The sequence below is a fragment of the Panthera uncia genome, chromosome A2 (assembly GCF_023721935.1).
Source record: "Panthera uncia isolate 11264 chromosome A2, Puncia_PCG_1.0, whole genome shotgun sequence".
Taxonomy (NCBI): Eukaryota; Metazoa; Chordata; class Mammalia; order Carnivora; family Felidae; genus Panthera; species Panthera uncia.
In genome coordinates, this window is record NC_064816.1 from 13,413,668 (window position 1) to 13,432,489 (window position 18,822).

The window sequence follows — 18,822 nt, forward strand, 5'->3', positions numbered from 1 at the left end:
GAGCAGAGCTCTGAGCAGCTCTGAAGGCGATTATTTCGGAAAGAGAGCACAGGACTGCCCCAGTGGCGGCCTTTACGGAATACCCGCGCCCTCAGCAAACCAGGCGGTGGGGGCAGCAACTGGGTCTGGGGTCTCGGGAGACCGGGAAGATGCAGAAGCCGCCGCTTCGGGACGCCCTGGGGGCTGAGGCGAGGGGCTAATAGGTCGGGGTAAACCCAACGGGACGACGAAACGGCGACGCGTAGCCCCGAGGACCCAGGCGGACGCTTGAGGGGAGGCGGGAGCTGTTACCTGCAACATCCCGGTTGTCCATCTTGAGACTCATCCAATCCCACAATGCTCCGGTTCCACTTGAGAAGGCTAGTTATAGTGCGCATAGCCTGACGGGAGATGTAGTCTGTGTCGGCCAACCAAGCCCGGCCACTCCGTGGATACCTGGAGCCTTTCCCCAAGGAAAGCAAACCTCAGCCTATTGGCAATTTCTGGTCTCAGTCCCGCGGACCAAAGGGCATCGCCTTTTCTCACACCTTCCCGGAGCCTCAGCCACTCCAGAGACAAACTACATGTTCCAGAATGCTTTATGCGGCAGCTCTCGCGAGAGACGTGAGAAGCGCCCCGCCCCGCCCCGCGCTCCTGCTTCCGCCTCCCTGTGGCGGCGGCTTGTTGTTGTGGAGGCCGAAATGGCGGCTCAAGCAGCGGCGGCGGCTCAGGCGGCGGCGGCCCAGGCAGCGCAGGCGGAGGCAGCCGAGTCGTGGTACCTGGCGCTTCTGGGCTTCGCCGAGCACTTCCGCACTTCCAGCCCGCCCAAGATCCGCCTGTGTGTGCACTGCCTGCAGGCCGTGTTCCCCTTCAAGCCGCCTCAGCGCATCGAGGCCCGCACGCACTTGCAGCTCGGTTCCGTGCTCTACCACCACACCAAGAACAGCGAGCAGGCGCGCAGCCACCTGGAGAAGGCGGTGAGCGCGGACCCGGCCGCGAGGGAGGAGGCGCGGGCTCTTTTCGGGGCCTGGGCTGACGGACTGCGACCCCGGCGGGCAGGGGCCTCCTGGCCCGTCTTCGGGGACCTGGGGCGCGACTTCAGGACGAGCAGCAGGACCCCGAAACCGCCAGCCTCTCAGGGCACCCGAGGGCCTTTCTCTGTACCTTACTTAACGTCTTTGGTGACACGCAGGGCCCCAGGACCCCGCGCAGGGTACTCGAGAGTTGTCTCATCAGGAGCAATAGGGTCCCCAGATTCTTCAGGATTTCGGGAGGATATCATCTTGTTGGCGCCCATGGGAACGCCACCAGATCTGCCAGTGGGTCCTGCAGCTTCCTGCTCTCCAGGGCTCAGCCCCGGGGGCATCATCATGACCGTTCCTTCCTGAAGTGACTCAGGATAGGGGAGGGTCAAGGTGACAGTTCAGACAGTTCAGGCAGCCCTTGGGAGCCTGAAGTTTGGTCTCTCAGGAAACCTAAGAAGGCATCCTCTCCCTGGACCCGGAAGTCTGATAGAAGTATCTGGAGGGTATTAAGCCCCCATCACTGATGCAGGAGTCGTAGATGGGAGGCAGAGGGTCAGAGAGAAGAGGTTAAGATCCTGTAAGGAGGCAGAACTCAGGGGGCCTACGTTCCAGGACCATTTGGTGGAGTGGGGTGGGGGATGTCTAAGCTTCTGCTTTTTCTGTATCCATGGTGACTTCTCTTCCTCCCACCATCTGTTTAGTCTATCCCCTTCACAAGAAAGACCCCATCCCCCCATCTTGACTTGTGGGATCTCGGTGCTTCAAAGAATGTGGGACAGTGGCCGTCATTGTGCCTCTTCTGGCCTTGGCGTTGTTTCTTATCATGGGAACACTGTGCTCCTGTCAATCCTGTCCATTTGCCACTTACCCAGCTTTATTCTGGTTAGAGATTTCTTGAGAAGAATCAACTTAAGTTTAAGTTTATTTATTTATTTATTTTTGATTTCTTTTGATGTTTATTTTTCATTTTTGAGAGAGAGAGAGATGGAGGGCAAGCAGGGAGGGGGCAGAGAGAGAGGGAGACACAGTCTTCCGAAGCAGGCTCCAGGCTCCCGGCACAGAGTCCAACGCAGGGCTCGAACCCACGAACCGTGAGATCATGACTTGAGCCAAAGTTGGAAGCTTAACTGACTGACCCACCCAGGCGCCCCTTTATTTTTTTTTTTAAGTTTATTTATTTATTTTTTATTTTTTTTTAATTTTTTTTTTCAACGTTTTTTATTTATTTTTGGGACAGAGAGAGACAGAGCATGAACGGGGGAGGGTCACAGAGAGAGGGAGACACAGAATCTGAAACAGGCTCCAGGCTCCGAGCCATCAGCCCAGAGCCTGACGCGGGGCTCGAACTCACAGACCACGAGATCGTGACCTGGCTGAAGTCGGACGCTTAACCGACTGCGCCACCCAGGCGCCCCTATTTATTTATTTTGAGAGAAAGAGAGCGAGCATGAGTGGGGGAGGGGCAGAGAGAGAGGAAAGAGAAAGAATTCCAATCTGCGCTGAGGATGCAGAGCGCAACGCAGAGCTCGATCTCAAACCATGAGATCAAGACCTGAACTGACATCAGCAGTTGGATGCTTAACCGACTGAGCCATGCAGGCGCCCCAAGAATCAAATTAAATGTTTAGAACTTACTGATCTGAGGTAAATCCGGGCCCACCTGTGGCTAGTAATGAATTGCCTTTGGGAAGATATCAGATCTTTGCAAACTGTAGAGAGTTGGAAGGGGACTTTAGTCCTTCCTTGATCATCTCCCTTGTTTTAGGAGTGAGGCAGTATGGGTTCAGAGAGATGAAGAGATTTGCCCAAAACTACACAGCAAGTTATTAACAAAACTGGCTCAAACCTGGGCTCAAGGTCACCAACTTCAGTGCCAAGACAATAAGTCATTATTGTTTCTATGAAGTTTCTTTTTCTTTTTCTTTTCTTTTCTTATTATTTTTTGACGTTTATTTTGAGAGAGACCACGAGTAGGGGTGGGGCATAGAGAGAGGGGGAGAGAGGGAATCCCAAGCAAGCTCCACACTATCAGTGCAGAGCCTGATGTGGGGCTCAAACCCACAAACTGTGAGATCATGACCTGAGCAGAAACTAAGAGTCGGACTCCTAACTGACTGAGCCACCCAGACGCCCCTAGGTTTTTTTTTTTTCCCCTTTTATTCATTCGGCAGATACTCAGCTCACATCAGGTGCCAAGCTCTATTCTAAGGGCTATGGATCAGGGATGACTAAAATAGTCCCTGTCAACGTGAGCTTATGTTTTAGTAAAGAAGACAAACATTGAATATGTAGTAAAAGGTTAGGCACTGGTAGAAGAACCATGGAAAATATGGTCCAGGGTGAAGAGATGGAGTTGATGGGGAGCTTTTTTTGGCAGAGGTAGTGGGAAAGTCTATTTGTAGGCGTGACATTTGAGCAAAGGCCTGAATGGGATGGGGAAAGCGAACCTGGAGAACAGCTCAGGATGTCAGGTCGATCCTGTGACTGGATAGTGTAAGGTCTCTCCTAGGCAGGGATGAGGCTGAGATTAGATGAAGCCCCAGACTTCCTTAGGTGTGGGGGTGCTGGAGCCTGACTGCTTAGGCCTGGTGGCCCAGTGCCTTCAGTGAATTGAGGTTCTAAAGCTCTCTTCTCTGGATTAACAACAAATTCTGCCACCTTCCTTGCTCAAGGGTCATTCACTCTTTTTCCAGCAGTGGTTCATAGTTGCTGTGTATGTGGTCACATTTTGCCCACCCAGTGCTGTGCAGGGGAAGCAGCCATGCCTCGGATTACTTCCTTGTAGCCACTGGGCTTTTGGACCCATGATTTAAACCCTTATGCTGGTGAAGCACCTTCCCTTGATTTTACAGAACCCTGAATCTTGTGGGGTTTTCCACAGAGCCACAAGGTCGCCTCTGTAGCTCACGCTGACCTTATACTTGGAAATCCCTTCCTTTCTGTTGGGTGTATCCCCAGCTGGGAATTTGTCCAGATTTCAGTTAAAGTGCTGTTCTCCATGCTGTTTTCTTTCTGCAATTGTATGTTATCTCCTATTGTGTTGCAACATAAGCATGCTTTCTTTATCTTCGCTCTTTATTGGTCCTGTGATTTCCCCCAAATCAGGGTGCTATCAACTTTTACTCGTTCTTACCCAGACTCGCTCAATAAAAAAATCAGAATATATTCTTCTTTTAGAAGTGGTTTGTTTCTAGTTCTGAAGAGCAAATGGCCAAAGAAGTTCCAGTTTCTTTTCAGGGAGCCAACACAGAGTATCAAAAAGGTTGTTTTTTTTTGTTTTTTTTTGTTTTTTTTAAAGTAAACTCTACCCCTAACATGGGGCTTGAACTCACAAACCTGAGATATAGAGTTGCATGCTCCACCGACTGAGCCAGCCAGGTGCCCCAAAACCTTTTTTTTTTTTTTTTTTTATTTTAAAAAAAACGACTGCAGTATTTTTTGACTATTTTCTCCTTGATCATTCCTCTTGCTGTTATTTTCTGAACACGTTTTCTCTAACTTATAAGTGCTTTAGGTAAAACTTTTTTTTTAAGTGTTTATTTATTTGTTTTGAGAGAGAGAGAGAGAGAGAGAGAGCAGGGGAGGAGCAGAGAGAGGGAGAGAGAGACAATCCCACCTAAACTTAGTACCGCATTCAGCTTCCCTGTTATTTTCATATCTTTTGCTTTCTCTCTGAGAAATCCCCAATCTCCCTGGTAATCACTTTTTTTTTTAATACAAAGTCAGGTTATTTATCCTCTGTTTGCTTACTGTCAGCATCTAACTGCCTCAACTGCATTTGTAACCTGTGTAGAAAACCTATAACATCCCCATTGGCTTCATCAATTGACCAACTTTGGAAGAATCCTCCATTAAGTGTTTCCATCAAAGGTATGGAGGCTGTTTCTCCCTTTGCTCAGCAGCTTGCTTGCTTTTTTTTTCCTTAAGATTTTAAAGTAATCTCTACTCCCAGCTTGGCACTTGAACTCACAACCCCAAGATCAAGAGTTGCATGCTCTTCCAAATGAGCCTGCCAGGCGCCCCTCAGCAGCTTTCTTTGAGGTCACAGCTGTTGGTCTCTCATTGGTTCCTGCCTCTATGGGCCCTTGGAGCCCCTGCTGGCTTCTTCACTCCCTGGGTCTGCTCAACAACTCCTGTAGCTCTTATGGTGCATGACTGGACACTTCACCTGAGAGTCTCCCCTTTTAGATTATGGTTTTGGCAGTGATGTGTGTGTGTTACCAGAATTTTGGGCTGCTCTGGGACTCCTGGTCCCAGTTCATGATTATAAGAGATGTCTCTTTGCTGAGAAATCTCTTGGCTAGAGAATGTGTGAAGTTGTCTTCTGCAGGTTCTTTCATACTGTATTCTTTGTCATTTCATTTTTACCTGGGATTCCCTCTTGCTGAACACCTATTCTTGGGTATATTTTCAGTCTTCGCTGGGCTAATTTTTACACCGTTGTTCCAGCAAACAGTCCCATTTCAGTCATTTGCACATCCTCTGCGGAGTCAGGAGAATCTTTGTGTCTGTACTTAGATGTAGATCTATACCCCCTTAACTAAGCTTTTGATCACATTTCCTCTTTATTCTTTGGTCAAGAAATGCAGCAGCATCCTTAGACTTTGCTGATTCGAATGCCACGGAGGAATAAATGCTGCTTCTCTGGAATGAATTGTGCATTATTTCCTATAATCTAGGTAGTCGTTCATTATACAGTGATTTGTTTTGACTGTGGTATCCTACATCCATGCCATATTTGCTTACTCTTTGAGTTTGGAGTGGAGCTGCTTTTCAGTGGTGGTTTCACTTACCTGACTTAGAAAGTAGCTCCAAACTGTGTCATCCAGATGCCTGTTAATTCCACTTCCAGGTTTGTTTTGTTGTTGTTATCAATTGTTATCTTTAATTTATTTTGTGAGAGAGAGAGAGAGAGAGAGCAAGCACGAGTGGGGAAAGGGCAGGCAGAGAGACAGAGAATACCAAGCAGGCTCCATGCTGTCAGCACAGAGCCCAACACAGGGCTCCACCCAACAAACCGTGAGATCACGACCTGAGCCAAAACCAAGAGTCAGACACTTAACCGACTCAACCACCCAGGCTCCCCCACTTCCAGGTTTAACCTGAGAATCTCTGGTTTACCTTCTCAGCAAGTGATTAAATGCTTCCCTTTCTAAGGCCCGAAAGGACTTAGTTCTGGGCCTTTCATCAGCAGGCATGGCTGGAGCAGATCTTTCATCCTTCCGCATCATGTCCTGCCAAATTCCACGCCCCATCGCTGGGAGCAAAACCTTGTGCAGAAAGTGTATTTGCAGAGCTTGGCGTTAAGCATTTTCATGGAAGAGTGTGGTCTGTGCTTCCTCCTGTTTTCATTTCTATTTTCTTCACTCTCGCTCTCTGTCTCCTCTGAATTCAGGATGTAAAATCTGTCTAGGAACCATCCCTTCGCGGTTCCACCAACTCGTCCCCCTGCCTCCCCTCCAACCCCTGATTCTTCCTCTTCCTGCTTGGGAATCACTGAGGTATTGTTGCCACCTTCTACATGCCAGGCTCTGCATGTGGTCTTCTTGGGGACACTGTCTCATTGGATCCTCGACAAACCCATGAGGTAGGGACCACTTCCAACTTGTCAGTGACATTGCTGAAGGGGTTTCTCCTAGTCAGGGTCACACAGCAGAAAGAGGCAGGCTGGCTTCTAAGTGCTGAGCTTCCATCCCAAAGGAGTTGCAGTCGATAACTTTTTTTGTACATTTTTGTGGTTTAAAAACCTGATTAAAAAAATTTATCTGTATTTTGAGGTACAAGAAGCCTTGACACTCTCTCAGCCCTGGATGGAATCTTCAGGCATGAGAGAGAGATGCTCATTCAAGCTCTTCCACCCCTCATAGCTTGTACTGATTCTGTGGTGCCCCTCACTTACCCTGAGGGCCCCAAGGTGACCTCAGGAATTTCTAATATGTTAGTTTATATCCCTGTCCGGCACCTGCAGGCTGCCCAGCAGTGAGAGGCTCTGGCTTTGGCTTCTTTCCCGTCATGAGGCAGGAGAGATAAAGCTATTTTTTAGCATTACGCCATAAAATATAGATGGGGTAGCAACTTTGTATAAAATAGGAGCCTTAGATAAGGTATCCTCTGTACTTCAATTGTGAGGTATGTTTTCTGAAGTCTACATATTTCTGGTTTGTGAATCTATGTTGCAAGTGTTACAAAGACACAAAAGTGAAGCCATTTGTTCCTTGACAGTTGTTTGACTAACATTCCGGGGAAAGTGACTGAGTTGCCCTGACAAGGGCCAGTCTTGTAGCTCTCCCAGCCCAACCATGTCTCCAGTCACACAGGTTCCTCCACTGGTTCGCCCTCTCCTTCCAACTGGTGGCCTTCAGGAGCCTCTCTTGCTACACTGACCTTCCCTGTGGGGAGGAAGTGGTTCTGTAGAAAGCACACCCCGACTTCTGTATTTATTGGCTCCATTGACGTCACCTGTTTGACTGAAACGGGCCTGGCCTCCATGGGAACCCTGAGCCCCTTCTGTCCCTGCTGCAGGGGGGCCTTGGGAGGGGACACGCAAGTTGGCTGCAGAAAACCTTTTGCCTGGGCTCTACATGTGTGTACGTGCATGTGTGTCAGGAAGGACCCCTGTCAGTAGTGCTGGGGCTTTTTTTGGTCTCCATTCCTTTCACCTGCTCCCACAGTGCCTCCTTCTGGCCCACCTATATTTTGCAGGCAGCTGGTGTCAGAGGCAGTTCCAAGTCTTTCCCTGCTCTGCGATTTCCTAGCCACCATTCACCCTAGGCCCAGAGGCATCTCTGTTCCTAAGACCAGCAGCCCCTTGGGCCCCTCTTCCTCCCTTCGCATTCTCTTTGCTGTCTCTAGGTGCTCTTAAACCCAGATCTGATTAGGTGCTTCTGTTTTATGACTCTGACTGAGATAGGCTCCAGGAATGGTATTGGGGCATTTTGATCCATAGGCAGGGCTGCCACGTTAATGGTACAGAGATCCATTGGGCCTTCCAGCCTCACCTTCCTGCCTTCCGTCTTTTTCATGGGTTCTCCTCTGCCTGGGGCATCTCCCACTCCCGCTTTGCCTGGGGACATCTCCCCCTCACTTTCTACACCACCACCCTCAAGGCCCAACCCAGGCTGTCATCCACGCACACACTGTTCTCCCACAGAGCATAGTGAGTCAAGGTCTTCTGTTCGGCGCTGGATCCTCCCGCCAGCAGTTGCCAAGACTCTGAATGTAGGATGAGTGGGTCGGCAAGGACAGTGTCAGTTGCATGCTTGGGTCCTAGGTGGTCTGACGGAGTGTGGTTGGTGTAGTTCATGTGGTGGACTGGCCCATGCACACCCTCACCAGTGCCTCCTGTTGGAACGTGGAACTGCAGGGCACAGCAGTCTCCAAGTGGGAGCATGTCATCTGAACCCTGTGCTGGTGTGTGTGCCAGCAGAGAAGAACAGTGAGGTCAGGTCTTAGAACTGTCCCCACAATCCTCTGGCTGGATTTTGCCCACACCACTCCTTCTTGGAGCTCTCCTGTGTCCACTCTGAGGCTAGCTTTGCTCATTTCCAAGCATCTTTTAAAGTGGAAGATTTTTGGTGCACGGTGGTGGCTCAGTCGGTTAAGCGTCCGACTTCGGCTCAGGTCATGATCTCATGGTTCATGGGTTCGAGCCTCACATCGGGCTCTGTGCTGACAGCTCAGAGCCTGGAGCCTGCTTCAGATTCTGTGCCTCCCTCTTTCTCTCTACCCCTCCTCCACTCGTGCTCTGTCCCTCCCTCTCTCAAAAATAAATAAACATTAAAAAATTAAAAAAAAAAATAAAGTGGAAGATTTTTTTTAATGTCCATTCATTTGTTTTGAGAGAGCACGTGTGTGTGCACAAGCAGAGGAGGGGCAGAGAGTGAAGGAGAGGGATCAATCTCATGACCACTACATAATGACCTGAGCCAACATCAAGAGTCAGACACTCAACTGACCAAGGCACCCAGATGTCCATGGCATCTTTTTTTTTTTTTAACATTTATTTATTTTTGAGAGAGAGACAGAGCATCAACGGGGGAGGGCCAGAGAGAGAGGGAGACACAGAATCCGAAGCAGGCTCCAGGCTCTGAGCTGTCAGCACAGAGCCTGACGCGGGGCTCAAACCCACGGACCGCGAGATCGTGACCTGAGCGGAAGTTGACCGCTTAACCTACTGAGCCACCCAGGCGCCCCCATAAGCATCTTGTAAGTGTCACTGCTCCAGGAAGGACTGACACCTGCAGACCCACTCTCCAGTTGTAACTGATTTCTTGTGTCACTGTCTGCCAGCTGTCAGTGTACTGCAGTGAGTGGTACAGCGGGGCTGTCTCTACTCCTGAAGCATCTGTGCTTTGGTGGGAGGGGGCTCCAAATATGACTCTGGAGGCTGGCAGGACAGAAAACTGCTGTCCGAAGGAGGAGCAGGTGCTCATTTTCCCATCCTTTCAGGCCGAGCAGGTCACCTTCCCCCTTAACTGAGCACCTGGAGATTTTGGTGACAGGACGACCTGTGTAAACCCTGAAGTGGAGCCAGTAAGCAGGCATCAAGTGTTTGAGAATTAATTCTTTTTTCTTTTTCTTTTCAGTGGTTGATATCGCAGCAAGTATCCTTTTCCTGTTGGTACTGTTCCCTTTAAGGAAAGCTCCGTTTGAAAAAAATAATAATAATAAAGATTGTATTGCAAACTTGAACGCGCCCCCCCCCCCCATAAAGCACCCCAGAGTTTTAGGCTTTGCCCCACCTAAAGAATCCCTTCTTCGATGTGGCCACCCTTATGGACCAGCATGGCATGCCTGGGTGCCATGCTCCTCTGTATGTCCTATCAGCTAGCTCTGTACCCAGGTGGCACCAAAACTAGGGACTGCTGGAGGAGAACGTGAACTTGAGGTTTTAGAACAGGCAAGGATGTTTCTCTCCCACCAGCCGCTGTAACATAAGAACCCCAAGTTGTGGCCCTTGTAAACTGACCACTTTGCAGTGTCTCTCCTTCCTTAACTGGATGTTATTAGATCCAGCAGTTTGAAGATGTTAAGTTTGAAGCAGCAAGTCTTTTGTCCGAGCTGTACTGTCAAGAGGTAAGAACAAGGTTTCTGAAAGCAAAGTCACTTTCCCTGTAGTAAAGGCACAGTGACAAACTGGCTCTCAGGAGTGGCCTCTCTGCTGGCTTTTAATACTTCCCATTACTTTTCTACCTCCGGTGCCCTGGCACAGAGCATCCATGAGTCGTCACCTGCTAATGAAAGCCAGCAGAATCTTTTTACCAAAGACTGTTGGGAAACAGCCTTGTTCCTAGGTTTAAGGTGATTAGTTCCTAACAAGTCCATATGCCTTCTTAACCTGGTTGTGATCTCAGGCATAGCTGAAAATCACCTTTCCTCACTTTGAGCAGTCACGTGGGAGGCTCCCTGGGCAGCAGGGACTACATACTTCACATCCCTGGCCCCTCTCTCTGGTTGTAGAACAGGAAAGATGGTAATTTGTCATCTAATTTGACTGTTCGGGATTTTGGACTAAAGTTAGTTGAATGAGGAGTTATTTTAAGAGCAATGCAAAAACTTCCCAGCCAGTGAGTCCAATAAAATCTTTTCTTCTTTTAATAAAGTAAATTGGCAACCCACAGATCCTTTGGTGAGCGTGAACAGGAGTGGCCTTCTGGCGCCACAGCTGCTGCATAAGGAATCCAGCTTGCTTGCCGGCTTGTTTTTTCCTTCCCAAACTTGACTGTTTCCTTTCAGAATTCTGTAGACACAGCAAAGCCACTGTTGCGGAAAGCGATCCAGATCTCACAGCAGACTCCATACTGGCACTGCCGCCTGCTCTTCCAGCTTGCTGTGAGTACCATGGACCCAGCCAAGAAGCATGGGGGCCCAGCAGGGGCTGTGACCTTGGGGCAGGTGTGCCCCAAGTACAAATAACAAACTCCAGGACACACAGACCCTCCTCAAGCTGCTGCACTGCATGGGTGGGGACACAGGGACATTTCTTTTACCTGCTAACCAGCCTCCGTCCTTGGCAGTACCCCCACCCCCAAACAGCCGGCACCTAAGGTGATGGTGGGAGTGTCCATCCCCCTGGGGGCTGACACAGGGCCTTGTCTTCATGTTCCCCTCTCTCCTGGTGCTTCATTTGGCCTGTGTTCATTTAAATATGGGGAGGGGCGCTTGGATGGCTCAGTCAGTTAAGCATCCGACTCTTGGTTTTGGCTCAGGTCATAATCTCACGTATTCATGAGTTCGAGCCCCCCATTAGGCTCTGTGCTGGTGGCGTGGAGCCTGCTTGGGATTCTGTCTCTCCCTCTCTCTCTGTCCTTACTCCACTCACACTGTCTGTCTTTCTCACAAATAAATAAACTTGGGGCGCCTGGGTGGCTCGGTCGGTTAAGCATCCGACTTCGGCTCAGGTCATGATCTCACACTCCCTTGAGTTCGAGCCCCGCATTGGGCTCTGTGCTGACAGCTCAGAGCCTGGAGCCTGCTTCAGATTCTGTGTCTCCCTCTCTCTCTGTTCCTCCCCTGTTCATGCTCTGTCTCTCTCTGTCTCAAAAATAAATAAAAACATTAAAATAAATAAGTAAACTTTAAAAATTTTTAAATGAAAATAAATTTGTTTGGGGAGCATTTCTTGCCAGTAGCCCACTGTGTTTTGGAAGGACTGAGCTGAGATTGCCACTTACCTATTGGGCAATGAATGCCTGAGTCAAGCCTGGGCTCCGTGTAGGTCCTCCCTTCATCTCCCCAGATATAGGTCGTCCCTGTATTCTGAGACACTCAATTGGTTGGGGGGCTTTCTAGGCTGGGCCTTCCTGGCTGCAGTGGAGGGGCTTGCCGGCTGAGGATCAAGATGAAGGACAGTAGGCTCTACTGTGAGGGACACCTCTTGTGGGCTCTGCCCATACCTCCCCCTCATTGGCTGGATTCCAGTCTCTCCTGTCTCAGAACCTCCCTGCCCACCAGGCTGCTCTCACCTACCCTTCATGACACAGCCCTGTCACCTGCCTGTACAGCCAGACTGTGAGTCACCTGAGTCATTGGGCACCACATGCATGTAGGAACCCAAGCTCTTGACCAAGGTCCTGCAAGTGTACCTTCCTTTGAACCTGTTAAAGCCTCTCTGTTTGAAACATCTATAGGCACTTAATGCCTGAGGGAGTCCCTCCTTGCTTGGGGCTCCTCTGGCCACCTCCCTAGTGACTGCCCCCAAAGGCAGTCTGCAAAGCACACAGACACACTCACAAAGTCTCAGGGCTCTATGCCCATAAGTATTAACTGCTGGCTCTGTGAGCCGTGAAGCTTAAATGAGGTACACTGTAGGTGAAGTGGAGTTCTGTACCCAAAGCAATTAATGTGATAATTTGGTTGATTTAGCTCATAACTGACATTAAGACAATTTTGTTGGGGTGTGGGGAGGTTCAGTTTTAAGTCACCAACAGAGCACTGAGGTCAGGTAGTAGGTGCTATAAAGTAAGCGTCATTGCTCTCTCTCCTTTTTAGCAACTGCACACGCTTGAGAAGGACCTGGTGTCAGCCTGCGACCTCCTGGGCGTGGGGGCTGAGTATGCCCGAGTTGTGGGATCTGAGTATACACGGTAGGCACCCTCTATCCGCACTCCTCTCCCCCTTGGAAACAGCTGGCTATCTTGTCCTGGACAACAACGAGAATTGGCATTCTGGCTCGAAAGAGGGATCACTTTGGTGCATAGTAAAAAAATGTGGCAATTAAAGCAGCACCAGACATCTCTTGCCCCATCGATTTATGAAGTTGGAGGGGAGAAGCTACTGACAAGGGGAGAGCAGCCCGCATTCTCAGTGCTTGCAAGAACGTAGTGTCTCTTAAAATAAAAAGCGTTCGTATGATGTGCTGGGCTGGCCCCTTTCTGGCACAGATGCAAGAGCAGTGCTCCCAGAAGGTGGTGTGCTTGGCAGTGCCTGTGGGCAGCCCCAGTGTCCCAGCTTTTAGATGTACAACAGGAGACAGAATGAGTGGACGTTCGTGTAAAAGAGGGGACGTAGGTTCATGTTACCCACAGAACTGCTTAGACCAAGGTCTGGAGACTGGTGCCTTGGGATCAGGGGTCAGAGGGCACTGGTGCTTCATTGTGTACCCTCCATGAAGGTGTCCAGTCTGTCTGCCTCTTTTCCTGTTGAAGAGAAGAGCCCTCTGCAGTAGACGGGCACGGACAACAGTGCTCTTATTCTGTTGTATGCATTGGGGTTCTGGAAAGTTAAGTTTCACAAGGCTGATCTTACCCCATGGAATTGTTGGGAAACAACTGTTCCCGACTCTGTTCTTTGAGCTCTAGACTTGAAAGTGCCCGAGAGGAGCCACTCAGTTCCCCCTAGGCTGTCTTGGCCTCTTGGCTACCCTGCCTTGAGATGGTGGCTGTCACATACTCTGGCCCCACACTCCTGGCCTTCCCTGCCCCCCTTGTGCTGTAGCTATCACTAGGTTCATGGTGACAGGCCCTACAGGGCATGGGGACAGCTGAACACTCTACATGTTCTCTCTAGAGTGTCTCCTTACAGGCTTTTGTGCCACTGTGGACAGGCGGCCTGGGTGGGCGACCTGGGTGTAGACCCTACAGTCTGCCTGCCGTGAAGTAACAACAAGGAATGGTGTGGTGGCCTGGAGCATCGGCATCTGTTGTGCTATGTGATTGTGACCTCCCCACCTCCATCTCCTCACCCAGAAAATGGGAAGAATGGCACCTACTTGATGGGGTGTCAGTTGGAACACACGGGGATTCTGCCAAGACTGTCAGAAAGGAGACTTTGATATTGAACAAACTGGGGGTCTGGGGGCCTGTACGACCACAGGGATTCCTGAAAGCAGCAGCCCCTGCCCCACACTAGCATGCTGAGGCACCTTGGAGCTGAGTTTGAGGCCAGGCTGGCCCGGCTCCTTCCCCTGTTATTTTGGCTGTTCTCAACTTTTTAACAGCTTGGAGTACCTGATTAGCTCAGTGAGAAGATCATGCAACTCTTGATCTTGGGGTTGTGAGTTTGAGCCCCACATTGGATAGAGAGATTACTTAAAAATAAAACCTTTAAAAATAATAAATATTTTTTAAAATTCTTTTATTTATCTTGAGAGAGAGAGAGAGAGACAGCATGAGTGGGGAGGGGCAGCGAAAGAGGGAGAGAGAAAATCCCAAGCAGGTTCCACGCTGCCAGCACAGAGCCCAACATGGGACTCGAACACACGAAGCCATGAGATCATGACCTGAGTCGAAACCAAGGGTCAGACACCTAACCAACTGAGCCACACAGGCGCCCCAAAAATAATAAATTTCTTAACATGCTCATTTTATAATTTTTATGCTTATGATAGCAGTACACACACATTTAGAAAGTTACAAAAAGGTTTCGGTGTTGGCTATAGAAATCTCCTGGCCTCATTGCCCCCTGAGGGTTGAGACAGGGTGGTGAGGCTGCTGATGTGCCTGGGGCTTCCTGAGTTTATCTCTTTAACCCTCAGGAGAATCTGAAGGGTTCAGAAGAGGAAGTAGAGGCGTGGATTTGAGTTCAGGCACCTGAGCCTGTGTGCTTGCCCCCTGCCCAGTGCCGTCCACTGACACAGAAGCCCTGTCTACACTGTCAGCCAGGGTGAAATTATGGCAGACTTGCCATTCCATACTCTGCTCCTCCACACTTTCTGAGCACCTGTTTATGCCTTCTGGGCTTTTGAGCCTCATGAACATCTAAACCAGGCAAAAATAGTAAAGAAAGATCAAATAGGGTAAAATAGAACAGTTGTAAATAAAACACATCTCACTGGGGCTGGAGACCACCAGGGACTGCTGTCATCCACTTAATTATCCCCAGAAGTGGCACATTAGGTCCCCATGAACATTGGGGTGGCACAGTCGTCCCAGGAGATGCCAGGGCCCCACAGACTGACTCACCCTCTCTTTTCCAGGGCATTGTTCCTGCTCAGCAAAGGGATGGTAAGTCAAGGCTGGGTGGAGTGGGGCTGGTTGGAGGACATGAAGCCAGGCCCTGCTCACTTGCCATGGTGCAGCCCCCCTGGGGGGCCCAGACCCTCATGTACAGTGGGCTGCAGCAAGGCCGAGGCCCTGGTGCCCCTGCTGGGTTCAGAAGTGAAACTCATTCCAGGTTGTGGGATTTGTGCTAAGGAAGGGGCACCCTGGGTTTGTTTTGTGCCCTCTTTGTGGTGCTGGTGGTCCCCTGGAGGGGGGCAGCCCTGTGCACCAAGGGGTGCTCCCACCACCTGCGTCTCCCTCCCCAGCTGCTGCTGATGGAGCGCAAGTTGCAGGAAGTCCACCCGCTGCTGACCCTCTGTGGACAGATAGTTGAGAACTGGCAGGGGAACCCCATCCAGAAGGAGTCTCTGCGTGTCTTCTTCCTAGTGCTCCAGGTGACCCACTATTTGGATGCTGGGCAGGTACGTAGTGCCTCCCGTGTGAGGGCTGATGGGGATTGAGCAGGCTGTGAGTAGGCTTCCTGCCAAGATGTCACCTCTGTGGTTGCATCCTGTCACTAGCCACACAACATGGCTGTCGTTGAGAGCTCAGCTTCTGCTCCACACCTTGTCATGGTCTGGCACAAGTGCTTTGTCCCTGTGAGCAGAGGGCACTCCGAGAATGGGAGTCTCCTGTTCCCAGCATAATGGCAAGAGTATTTGTGGCGCACACGTCCACTCAGCGCGTGGACAGTCGAAGGCATCTAAGGGCAGTTTGGGAATCCATGAGAATAAACTGAGGATTCTGGCATGGTGCCTGGCACACAGCGGGTGCTCAAGCAGTGTCTGTCCACACCCCACCCCCTGCCCCAGCTGATGACGGCTTTATGCCGTTCAAGTAGGGACTGACAGGATCAGCTGTATCCAAGAGTAGACTAATTCTCGTGTGGTCGAGGAGCAGCTGCATTTGTGCGTGGGTGAACGTCTCAGCCTTTTGGGGGTGCTACTCCATCTTCCCCACCCTGTCCTAGTGACCAACCACAGGCAGGACCTCTCTGGTGTCCTGGGAGGCCGCAGGTGGAGCCTAGTGGCTGTGAAGGCCCCAGAAAGTGCCGAGTAGGTGTCTCATTGGTGAAGGGCTTCCTTCGTTCTCCCTCTTGCACCCAGCTGTGCCTGTTGAGCCAAGCACCACACTCAACACATAGAAACACAGAACAGACACTCATGGGGTATTGATGGCTGTGTAAATGGCCTGTGGGGGCCTTGGGACAGGGCTTCGCTGTGCAGAGAGGCCAGTCTGTACAAACCATGGCATCTGCAGGACTCCCAGGTAGCCACTTCCCACCCCCTGGGATAACCAGCTGCCCCAGCCCTGTCCTTCTCTCCTGGGGTTACTACAGGAAAGAAGAAGCGTGATTTGAACAGGGTCTTTGGACAGACTTCTCGCAGGACTTGGTATTGGGCCCAGCACCGGGTGGTGGCCAAGCCTTAGTCCCATAGATGACCTACCTGGTCCTACCATGCTCCCTGAGAGCTGGCTGACCAGTCTGGGGGTGGGCTTCCTGCAAGTAGTGAGCATAGCAGGGGCTCCTAGAAGGAGGGGGCTAAAAAGTTGCTGGACAGGCAAGACCTGGTTAGCTGCCACTGTGGGAGCCTTGTGTCCTGAGGGGCCTGGCACCCGGTGGGAGTGGGCACTCAGGCGTGTGGTGCCACTCGCCTGCTCCAGGTGAAGAGTGTGAAGCCATGCCTGAAGCAGCTGCAGCAGTGCATCCAGACCATCTCCACGCTGCACGATGATGAGATCCTGCCTAGCAACCCTGCTGACCTCTTCCACTGGCTGCCCAAGGAGCACATGTGTGTGCTCGTCTACCTGGTGAGTCTCTAGAGGCCTGGGGCCAGGGTGGCTGGGGGGGATGAGGAGAGGGTCACAGTGACCGCTGCTGTCTGGTCTTGTTGCCAGGTGACCGTGATGCACTCCATGCAGGCCGGCTACCTGGAGAAGGCACAGAAATACACAGACAAAGCTCTCATGCAACTGGAGAAGCTCAAGAGTAAGTCTCAGTGGGGCTGTGTTCCATTGGCAGGTTGCATAGCCACAGCGCCCCCTGGTGGGTGGCACGAGTGCCACCTCTTATGCTGGCCTGAAGACTCCAGAATGACAGCAGTGCTGAGCAGTCACCATGAGTCCCTGCCCCATGGGTCTTGTTAACCCAGTAGGAAGATGGGGGCAGTCTGGGATAGGGGCAGAGCAGGCCAAGCCTGGGCTTGATCCTTATTCTGTGGCCAGGAGGGGTCTTGTACTATCTCTGTCCTATCCCCCCACTGCTTAAGATGAGTGTGAGGGTTAGTGGGTCCCCATCAGAGCCTGTTAGGAGTCGGCGGCTGCTTTTGTTATCTGTGCTCAGTGTTGTGACTGAGGATCACACTTGGTGAGACTGGGATGGGAGCTTCAATCTCACTGACCAATAGCAGGCCCTCTAGAGGTCTTGGGTTCTGCCTGGATGCTCAACTGATCCATCTCGTGGGACCCAGGGTCCTGTGACTAGTAGAATCTGAGAGCTGCATGTGTCCATGGCTGGCTCAGCACCCCTATTAATCTGTTCATTTGCTTCCTGTGCCCTCATAAGTGCCACTGGGGGAGGAGCCTTCAAGACTGTGGAATCAAAACCCACAAAAATGGCAGTTCTTTCCCTCCAGATGAGTTGGGAAAGGGCTGTGGGTGCTGTCTGGTTCCAGTATGAGGGCAGCCTCTCAAGGAAGCCAATAGCTGGGTTCCCTCACTGCTGCCTGAGGCCTTTTTGCACACTTTCAATCTCCTGGGCTGCAACATTTCTAGAACCATTGTGGCCAGAGTGCTCTTGAGCACTCCCCTAGGTCAGAGTGGAGTGAGGATGGAAGACCAGTCTCTTGGGATTTCTTATTCTTAGAACACTCTGATCACTAAAACCTGGCTCTGAGCCTGTCTCCCCACCTGGAGAAGGAGATGAGCCCCCTTGCTCTTAGGGTGCAGTGGGTACCAAGTGAGGTGACAGAGCTGGTGCTGAGCTGGTGCCCAGCAGAGCAGATGGGCTCAGACCTGGGTTGCCACAGGGCCAGTGTGGTGCGAGGTGGAGGGTGCGAAGTCCCCAGGAGGCTCTATGTCAGTCTCCTGGGGTCTCTTCTCTAGCTGTACCTTGAGTGCTCACCCTCACTTCTCACCCCCAGTGCTTGACTGCAGCCCTATCCTGTCCTCCTTCCAAGTGATCCTGCTCGAGCACATCATCATGTGCAGGCTTGTCACGGGACACAAGGCTACTGCACTGCAGGAGGTAATGCCACCAGAGGCCACGCACACGGGTGGGAAAACTACTGGGAGTTTGCCACGTCTCAGAAGTCGTCACATGGGAGAATGTAAATTTGCCCAATGTGTGTCAACAGAATATCCAGGCTTGTTTCACTATAATTTGTTAGTTCATGACCCTGATGGACACAACTAATCAGAGAATATGATACAGAAGTCAAAGGTTCTGGGTACCTGGGTAGCTCAGCTGGTTGAGCCGTCAGACTCTTGATCTCAGCTCAGGGATGTGAGTTCAAGCCGCACACTGGGCTCCGTGCTGGGCATGAAGCCTACTTAGAGAGAGGGGCACCTGGGCTGTGGCTCAGTTAGTTAAGGGTCCGACTTCGGCTCAGGTCACAATCTTGCAGTTTGTGAGTTCGAGCCCTGTGTTGGGCTCTGTGCTGACAGCACAGAGCCTGGAACTTGCTCCAGATTCTGTGTCTCCCTCTCTCTCTGCCCCTCCCCTACTCTCTCCCACTTTCTCTCAGAAATAAACAAGAAAAATTTTTAAAAAGAGAGAAATCACTAGTCCTTTCTCTAAAAGTAGGCATGCCCAGGGAACACGGGGTCTGAGAATTTGG

The 18,822-nt window shown here is 51.0% G+C and overlaps 2 protein-coding genes across 5 annotated transcripts in view; one reads left to right on the forward strand and one right to left on the reverse strand.

Annotated features, from left to right (window-relative positions):
- Nucleotides 1–648, reverse strand: part of SUGP1 (SURP and G-patch domain containing 1) — a 31,673-nt gene extending 31,025 nt beyond the window's left edge. For all 3 annotated transcript variants that reach the window (XM_049642519.1, XM_049642518.1, XM_049642517.1), the window contains exon 1: nt 292–648. In XM_049642519.1, coding sequence (XP_049498476.1) covers nt 292–325 — 34 coding nt within the window. In that variant the 5' untranslated portion in view covers nt 326–648. The remainder of the gene's footprint in view (nt 1–291) is intronic.
- The window catches only part of MAU2 (MAU2 sister chromatid cohesion factor), a 31,067-nt gene continuing 12,883 nt past the window's right edge, over nt 639–18,822 (forward strand). For both annotated transcript variants that reach the window (XM_049642520.1, XM_049642522.1), the window contains exons 1-10: nt 639–956; nt 9,590–9,607; nt 10,014–10,079; nt 10,740–10,835; nt 12,495–12,589; nt 14,920–14,947; nt 15,250–15,405; nt 16,649–16,795; nt 16,883–16,973; nt 18,127–18,230. In XM_049642520.1, the coding sequence (XP_049498477.1) occupies nt 681–956; nt 9,590–9,607; nt 10,014–10,079; nt 10,740–10,835; nt 12,495–12,589; nt 14,920–14,947; nt 15,250–15,405; nt 16,649–16,795; nt 16,883–16,973; nt 18,127–18,230 (1,077 nt within the window). In that variant the 5' untranslated portion in view covers nt 639–680. The remainder of the gene's footprint in view (nt 957–9,589; nt 9,608–10,013; nt 10,080–10,739; nt 10,836–12,494; nt 12,590–14,919; nt 14,948–15,249; nt 15,406–16,648; nt 16,796–16,882; nt 16,974–18,126; nt 18,231–18,822) is intronic.